Source organism: Haliotis asinina, chromosome 2 (assembly GCF_037392515.1).
Source record: "Haliotis asinina isolate JCU_RB_2024 chromosome 2, JCU_Hal_asi_v2, whole genome shotgun sequence".
In the NCBI taxonomy this organism is placed as follows: domain Eukaryota; kingdom Metazoa; phylum Mollusca; class Gastropoda; order Lepetellida; family Haliotidae; genus Haliotis; species Haliotis asinina.
Genome location: NC_090281.1, coordinates 7,571,176 through 7,580,841, shown reverse-complemented (window position 1 = coordinate 7,580,841; position 9,666 = coordinate 7,571,176). Strand labels below are relative to the sequence as shown.

General features: G+C 38.2%; 1 protein-coding gene across 1 annotated transcript; it reads right to left on the bottom strand.

Moving 5' to 3' along the window:
• Positions 1-4,123: 4,123 nt before the first annotated feature.
• Positions 4,124-9,167, bottom strand: LOC137274788 (uncharacterized). The gene is made up of 4 exons (XM_067808122.1): positions 9,104-9,167; positions 8,182-8,280; positions 6,643-6,778; positions 4,124-5,189 (listed from the first exon to the last, which is right to left on the bottom strand). The coding sequence occupies exons 1-4, from the start codon at positions 9,165-9,167 to the stop codon at positions 4,124-4,126; spliced, it is 1,365 nt and encodes a 454-aa protein (XP_067664223.1).
• Between the last annotated feature and the right edge of the window lie 499 nt (positions 9,168-9,666).

Sequence of the window (9,666 nt, the reverse complement as noted above, 5' to 3'; positions counted from 1 at the left end):
CTTCCACCAACATGGAAGTCGGACAACTGCTAGTCATGACTGCGTACATTGTGTACCCCTTTGATAAGAGTAAATTATTAATTAAATGCAAATATGTTCATCCTATAAGGGCAAGAATGCGACATGAAATTCCCAGTTTGTATTTCGCGTCAGGTCACAAAACATGGCGTGAGAGCGATCAGAAGGACCTCAAGACATTCTGTATATGTTGTAGCCCAGATATGTTGTTACAAAGTATGTTGTTACAAATTGTAGCTCGTCACGCCCACGGTTAGTTCACACATGCATTTGTATCGCAGTGAAATGTCCTATATATTGCTGAACGAGGCATACAACAATGCTCAGTCAAGTGATCACTTAGAGTGAAGTACTAGAAACGGGTTAGCGTAGACGAAGCAATGTTTACGGTCGCTTTCAGGGATATAGTGATACAAGGTGTGAATTCTTACTAGAATCGGACTCGGGCAATCTACATGGAAATTACTGAAGTACCTGAGGCGTCCGTGGGCTCATGTCGAGGTGTTTCTGTCTCCATACGATTGGGCAAGGTATTGAGATTCCGTCTTATTCGCTTGTTTCCTTTTTCTTATAAAGTCAGGTTCATGTCGGGACTCCATCATGACGCCATGATGCATATAGTGAAATGGGGTTTAATTAACAGTTTGCTAAACAATGGTTTTACAAACAATTAGGACATAGATTCTGCAAAGCATCATAGAGATGGTCTGACGTTTTGATTATGATCAGCATTTCACTGAGTATTATACATTTGTTGTGACCAGAATGGTCGTAAGACGCAACCTCCCTAACCCGGGGCCCACACTGAGCCTTCCAACTCCATCTACTGTTGCTTCCTCCGTTTCGTTTCCATCAAACTTTTGTCTAGACCTATTTGCTCTCCCTGGATCATTTGAAATTAGATGCTAATTGGTGTCAATTCATGCTTTCTGAAGGTAAAATGACTCATTTATGTATTCTCCAATTTGACCAAGCTTATTCATATTTTTGTTTAAAAAACAATCTCTGTTCAAAATTGTAGCATCTGTACATAATGTTCTCAGCTTGGACATATATTGATATGATGCACAACAGATGTTTGGTTCAGTTTAAGAATCAATATACAATAGTTGTTATTAAATGCATTTGACAGTCCAGAAATTGCACATGAAATCTATATCACGAACATGATGTCTTCAGGTTTGTCTAATATTTTGGAGATATGTGGATTGATGCAACACCTTTTCTAGTTCAGTGTTTTGTTCGATAATTATCAATAGTTGGAAGGTGTCTGTTCTAAAGGAGGCTTTACAACACAGCCTTACACAAATCACGAAAACAATTTCTCAGTTGCAGTCATATTTAAGTGAAATGCATCTTTATCAGAATTAAATTGTTCTGTTTACCCACATGCTAATATAAACCAACAACTATTCAAACACGAAACAGCTGTTGTAGAGTGTATAAAGTGGTAAAAGAATCATTCCTATGGTTTCAGTCTTTTGAAACATTTTCTGCTGATTTGCATTACTGAAAAAAGCAGAAAAAAACAAGTACAACGTGTTTTCAACAATGAAAACGTTTTTAGGAAACGTTATTTTTTATTACATTTTTGCTTGCAAAGTAACAGTTTTCCATTTTTTGTCTACACATAGCAATATCAGTCGCCGAAATGTAGCAATATTCAAGAAGTATTTGTTTCAATTTCACGTGTAGAATGATTCTATAGGGTATAAAAGGAGACTAGACTGCATGATAGGATACGCACGTACGAGACATATTTCACGAATAGCAGTTGAAAGAGAGAAGGACCCACAGGGAAGGTGCAGATGGAGTCCACATAGTAAGTTGTTGCCAACGCCCTCGGATGCAACTGTATCACATTTATAAGACTTATTCAGCGCTACAGACAGACTGAGGTTACCTTAGACAGACCAAGAAGTGGACGTTCACACATCACAACGCCAGCTGAACAATGGTTCCTCTGTCATTAAGGAAAGAGGGTAATGTTTCTCTTAGCGTTCAATGTACTCAGAAGTCTGCAAATTTTATATCTGATGCGAATATAAAATCACTATTGTCCTGTGATTCTAGAACGGCAAAAACTTTCCACAATGATTCCTTCCACGTGTTTCTTATTCTACACGGGGAATATGAACCTTAAGTGACGATCACTGGATTGTCCGGTAGGAACTCGATTTGTTTACAAACATCATACAGCTGTAATACTGCTGAAACTAATACCTGCTCATGATATAATCACAATTGTACAACTGACTCAGTTTTTTGGCGTAGATTCCTTTTGAGTGTGGAAAGGGTTTTGTCGCTTTTATCTGATGATATTCTCTCCGCAAGTTACGATATTCCTTGGTATCTACAATGGAAAGACAAATGAGCTATTCAGTGTTATTTTAAATCATAGAACAGACACACATTATGTTCAACTAATGGCAACCTCCGAATATACACAAAAGTATTATTTTGCTACTTTTTAAGAATGGAGATAAATCTGATACCAGTATGTAAACGGGCATCCAATGCTAAATGTATTTGTGAAAACGTTCATATTTATTACTGAAATGTTTTAGATTCTGTTGATAGGACTACATTTTTATTTTCATATCAACTTATACACAAGGCATGTATGGCAAAATGTTTCTTGTATCGAGAGTGAATTATTAAATGTTTGTGCCTCAGAAACTATTAAAAGTGACACATTTAAGACCTCATACGGTGTCTGAGACGACTGTAGGTCAGTTCCATTGTTATTCAGATCTTTCTAGCTTGCTTCAGATTTCGATAACAAAATGATGTTTCAAAATTTTATGTTTCAAAGATTATGAAGAAAGTATGCAGTACAGTGTTTTTGGGTGATCCTTTCAGGCTGATATAGCTCATCATCAGCTCAGGGTCCTTGTCCCCCTTAGACAGCGAATGGGACGCTCAGGAAGCACTGTCTAGTCTAACCCAGTCCTTTCAGTAGATCACAAATGTTAACAAGAATTTGGTAAATTTGAATTTTTCGTGACACCTGTGTTTCAGGTTTGGAAAACAATATAGGTAAGCCAATGTTTATGCATTTAGAAATAGTTGTGTTGTTACGGTTTTAGAAAGGTACCTTAAACTACATAAATCAAAACGGTAACAAAAGATTTATACCAGAGCATCGTCTTTGCGACGAGGGTCTCGTCGTCTGTGGTCCAGGGCCAAGAAAGCATGTTTTCCAGTTAGTTTTTACTAAGCCTTATGCTTATCTGATACCTAAGGTAATGCAAAAGACTTATAACTCCGACAACATGTTACAAAATAAAATTTGCGGATTCACATTCAGACAGAAAATAGAGAAGCTTAATTTATTTTTTCTTTGTTGATCAAGTATTCATCATCAGGTTATGCTGTTTTGTTGGTCAGACAGAAAGTTTTATTTAATTTTATTCAGTTTTCTGCAAGGACACACGTTGCCGCCCTGATGCCCGGGCGGAATGTCATGGGCAATTGTGCTCTCGTTATGCGTACAGATTCTGAGACAATGCTAAGAATGTTTTCCAATTAGATTTTGACTAAACCTTATTCTTATCTTATATCTAAGATAATGGGGAAGAATTACTTGCATATAAAAATTGAAATTTGCCCATTCACATTTAGAGGCAGTATAGGCAAGTACGTTTCAAGAGATATTTGTTGATCAAACATACATCATCGTTTCATGCAGTTTTATGGTGAGATAATGTTGTCATGTAATTCTATTCATATGCTGCCTTCTTAATGAGCCAAAAGGAACGTCAGTGGTGATTGTGGTCTGAATTTAAATGGACCTTTGTCTGTTTCTAGTTATGCGACCATATATATACGCTCCTTCGTGTAGTCAGACTACATAACGTTTCCACATATAGAATCACATTTGTGTTGTACATAAAGAAAATACAGTCTACGTAAGGAAACATTCAAATGTGAATCATTGTTCACTCTCTTTGAAAGAGATGTTGAAGCTCCCTTTCAGTCTGACGTGTCGTTAGCTAGAAACAGTCAACACAAACCCTGAATCTGAATGTTCTCTTTCCTTCTGTTGAAGCTTTGTTATGTCGTTTGTTGGCCAACATTTATTGATACAGTTATCTCAAGTTTGTCAGTGGTTCTTCTCGGGAAATATGTGTGCTGGATAGGGCTCATAGTCATACAGATCGAAGTCATGTTCATATTTGTTGCGGATGTACTCCCGAAGTTCAAGTGGAATTTGTTTATATGCATTCACCAGAACAGCATGTCTTTGTTCCTTCACATTAGTTGCTTTGCTATCGCGATAATGTTGAAGGATCAGTCTGATGACTTCATCCCTAGCTTGTGGAACAGTTAATCCAGCCAATACCTCCTGAACGTTCTGCTCTGGAAAGATGTCATCCAGTGAGATGTACCCGTTGAACTGAAAGGCTTGCCACAATCGCTTGGCGAGGTTTGTCGTTGTGAGACATTTCTTATTAATGCCTCTTCTTGATTGCAGTTCAAAGTGATAGGCAATCAACATCTGCATTTCATCTTCTGCGTGGCTCGTTTGACTCTTGTTAGATAACAAATATCCAAGACCAACTTTATTTAGAATGTATTTTGTATCCCTTGAAAATGTTTCCATTTTTCCAATATATTGGGGAAACAATGTGCAAGGGTTGCACACAGTGTGGAGTGGGACCCAGTGCGCATCGCTTCTTATTTTGGTTGCATAGATTAGAAAGTCTTCAAAAGTTATATTTAAGGGACATTCCACATTACCAAGTCTCCGGTGTTTGTAAATACTGAGTCCATGATCCTTCCAGGAATCTGGTAATATTATTTTGTCAACAAAGGCTGACCACAGTCGGGAATAGGGATCACGCGCGAACGCCACACGTGTTAAGCTTGGTAATATAGCCTTCAATAGTGGGTCTTTGAATCTATGGACAAATCGGTTTGGTTTTGAACCGTGATGGACATAATACCTGTCAATTTCGTATGGGTTTTGAACAGTCTTTCCTGTTTCGTGTAGCAGATAACTCATGATTCTTTTCCAAAATGTACACCCAACTTTTGGTGTGTGGCAGACAGCGAGACGACTTGGCTTGTATACGAATAGCTCCAGATTTGAACCAGAATTTGATGAGGCACAGGCACCCATGTAATGCTTTTGTCTCCTGATGAAGTCATCCTCTGTAGGGTCTGTTGTCTGAAAAAAAGTATTCATACTGGAATTGTCAGAATGAAAACAGTCGTTAAGCTGACCTTAGTGTACAACTATGAGTTACGTTTGTCTTCAATGAAGGCATCGAATACAGTACTACAGACTGGAATACATATATTAATAATACAGTCTGATGATACAGGTATGGGACAAGGTACGACTGTAAAGCAAATGTGGACTAAAGGACTGCTCAATAACGGATCAAGGATGAAACACAAGGCAGCACCAGAACACAAGTATGACTTACAACAGTGTTGATAAGGAAGAACGGCAACATTTCGCACTGCAATACAGGCGTAGCTGGAATGTAGTCGTGCTAGTGTACATGTACTGAAGAAGGCGGTGGTAGACTGCAGGTTTAGATACAGATTGTGGTAAAAGTATGGATAAGGATAGTGTTAGAATAAAAGGTATTGGTGAAGGTAGTGTTAGAATGCAGTTATGGATGCGGATAGTGCTAGTATAGAGGTGTGCCTAAGGCTAATGCTAGGATACAGGTGTAGAATAAAAGGTATTGGTAGAATACAGGTGTTGATAAGCAGGCTGAGGATTAGTTGAAAAGAACATTGCAGTAACATTGCAAGAAATATATGATTTATTGTCCACAGGCATATCTTGTATCACATACGTACGTAACTCCTTTTACAGTGTTTTCTTTTTTTATGATGAACGATAGGGGAAAAAAGTATTGAATGTTGATATGTGGTTTGGTGGATTTCTTGTATTGATGATCTGCTTCACAACAACTAATGCTATGAAATTAAGTTTTTGTATGACCATCTGAACCTCAGCTGAATATCCGAAAACTAAGGATAGGTCCCATGGATGGGCTTCTGTCTTCTGTATTGGAATCAGATATTCTGGGACATTGTGCTTTATTAAGCTGAGTGCAACTCGCTGCTCACAGTAATTTTGTTATCAAGAGGATAACTGCAAGTTGGGGACGTAATGAGCGGAAGTTGTACGGTTGAAAGGAAGCCATGCGGTCTGCGTCATGAAGCGGTAGTTTCAAAGGTTTGTTTTGCAGCCCAAAACACCAGTATTCTGTATTCACCAGGAAAGTTTCACCTAATGCTTGAGTTTCAACGCATTTACATGTATATCTAATGAATGTTTCATGAAGTCGCAACTTACTTTCATCTCTGTTCATTAAACATTTGAGACTTCAAGTTGATATTCCACGACTACAAAGAAGTTTAGCGACACAACCATATCAGAAATATACTGTTTCTTATCCCAAATTTTAATATGGACCTCAAGAACATTATGTCAATACCTCATACAGCTATCTTAGAGTCACATTTGAATGTCTAAGTTTTGTGTGAGACAACTTTTACCACAAATAACGTTTTATACAATTCAAGAATCAAGACTTTAGAATCGTGTATTTTAAGTATAATGCCATTACCTGATTTTGTTGCTGTTGCTGTTGTTGTTGCTGCTGCTGTTGCGTTGGCGGTGACGCCATCCTTACTGAATTACCCGAGGCCTGCGTGTGCTCCTTTCCAGCAACTGCTGTTCCTATGTGATTGGGTCCGGTATGATTCTGTCCTGCATCCCCAAGCAATGAAACTGAAAAATGAAATGACAATCACCAAAAGTTATAATGATTTAGAGTTTAACAGACACAGAAACGCGATCTCATCGAAACCCTCATATAGACACACTGCCGGGAAAACAGACACTCACTACATACACACAGTAACCACTGCTAAGGGATTGTGTTTTCAGTAATTTGTATAATCATTGAATAGCTGACGAAGTTCATTGCTTTGAGCTTGAGTTGTGGATCACATTTCGTATCATATATGTTTAATCACAATAATATGTTTAGGAAATATAAACATGTATTGTCATAATTAAAACCTTACTGACGCAGTTGTATTTATGTAACAGTGTAAAATTATATGACAATCTAGCCCAATCGTCCCGTTGTGCCAGTCCCAGTGTACTTATGAATATGCGCATTTGTTTACAAACAAGAGAAAAGTTGGGTCATGTGATATGCAAATGAGCCTGCGGCAGTGATGTTATACTATGTAATCTCTGCGCCGGAGTGTGATTCTGACTGAATACTGATACAGCCACGCTGAGCTCGAATGCTCCCGACTTGTGTCAATATATATATAAAGGCTGATTGTTGTGTTGACGGACACACACGGACTTACACCCGGACTTTTCATCTGGAGTTCTGTCTGTGCCCATCACCGTCTGTCTGTTAGCATTGATTGTCTGCCTTCGTCTACATTACCATCATTTGTCTGCCTGACTACTGACGTTGTAAACAAGTTTTATTTAGTATATCAGATCTCAATGTCATACCAAGACTCTGGTGAGTGAATGTTTTATATTTATGACACATTACCTTAGACTTGTAACTCAACTGTGATTCATTGTAACTTTCTTAGTGTATTATTGAATATTTTAGACTTGTCCTTGTTATAATTATTTTGCCGGTTTAAAGGGTATTTCTTAAACCTTTTGTCAGAGCAAAACATTAATTGTAACAACACACACATACAGCACACGCACATGGAGCGAACGCTCTAAAAATGAAACCATTACACTACACTACAATGACGCGCATATGCCTGTTCACTCACACACCATGATGGTTTGCGTTGGTTGCACTTGTTTCATAAAGTACACCCCCCACCCCCCGTAGAATATATAGCTGCACACACACACATATATATATACACACACAAAACACACAGACAAAACAAATACAAAACGAAGCAAACACCGACACAACACCCACCAAAGGAAAAAAAACAGAAAAAACGGAGTTATACACTAACTCTGACCCCAAGATGCATTTCTGTACAGCAAGTACAGTGTGCGTCATGTCATAGGACGCACATCGAACAGTGGGACATACGGTTCAGTTATCATGTATTTCATTTACAATTTACACTGACAAGTGTCCAGCAAAGGTCGTTCAATATACCCGAGTTAAATTCTTGGATACGTACCTACGTTTCTGGACACCTCGTGTGAAGTCAGGATTTCCATCATCACTATGGCGGCACAGACAGTAAAAACTATTTTAAGGCAGAATGTGTACTTCATACCTGAAGTAAAGAGCAGCACATCAATGAGGGAGATCACACAAGCTCATGTACACATAGAGACGTTAACTGCATTTTATCCACTTATTCCGGGGTTTCTTCAGTCCTGGGAGGTCATTGTGTCTCGTGAATGAACAGATCTATTATTTATTGACATGAATTCAATATTGCTCACAGCAAGCAAGGAAATATTTGGAACTACATTGTCAGAAGGAGTCTTAGCTTCCAACAGCTGTGTGATTCTGACACATATTCGGGAATGTATGACACGATCGGAAATTGGTAGGTCACGTTCTCCACTATTCCAGATGCAATAGGAAAAACCCGTTCATACAACGTGCAAACGACACAAAATGCGTTTTTGTTCTTGGAGATAATTGTCTGGTAACTACTTTACTGCCTCTGAACCTGAACATCTGTGTCAGAATTGATGTTCAGCAAGCCCTGCTTGTCACGAGAGGCGACTGACGGAATCTGATGGTCTGGACCCCTGACTTGGCCATGTCATCAAATCCCAGCGTAGAAAAAAACACATGATGTTGATCACTGGATTGTTTGGTCCATGCTTGATTATTTGCAGATCGCCGCCATGTAACTGGAATGTTGCTAAGTGTGGCGTAAAACTAGACTCATTCGATCACTGCTTCTTATACGTATTGACTAAGTAAATGTTATTGCTGCTTAGATAATGAAACTGGAATATTCCACGAATACCGTGTTTAGACCAGACATGTGGCACTTGAAAGAAAGAACGACAAACAGGTTATGATGTTCACCGTGGGCAAAGATTGCAGTATTTAGCATTGCACGCAACAACTCCATTTACCTGCTTTGATATTGATAGGTAATATTACTCCTCCATTATTCAACATGACCTTTGTTATGGACATATCGACGGGCCGATACTTGTAGAGAATTACAGAATGAGAGAGTAAGTATGGTTTTACGCCGTTTTAGCAATATTTCAGCAATATCGCCAGAACTGAGCTAAACAAAGAGTATTAGTTGTTGTACGTTTACAGACAAAACACATACCATTCAGAAAAATGTTGGGGATATTTGATTTACAAGATTTATTAAGAACAAATGATGAAGCCAAGGAGTGAAGAGATGATGGAGAGACATTAAGGGAAAATGTGACAATCTATTCCATTTCTTTGGAAATGTTTTGTCTACATGGAGATATGCTAGTATTAGGGTTTTTTCCATATGCATTGGCATTGACTAATGGTATGCTTGTACATGATATAAGTACATGGTTAAGTGACTTCTAAAATATTAACGAAAGTAAACATGAATTTAAAAATGAAAAGATCACTGGTCAAAAATACGTTTGCAACATCGATAAATAGAAATGTACTACCCATCAAACGTTTAACCAAACTTAAT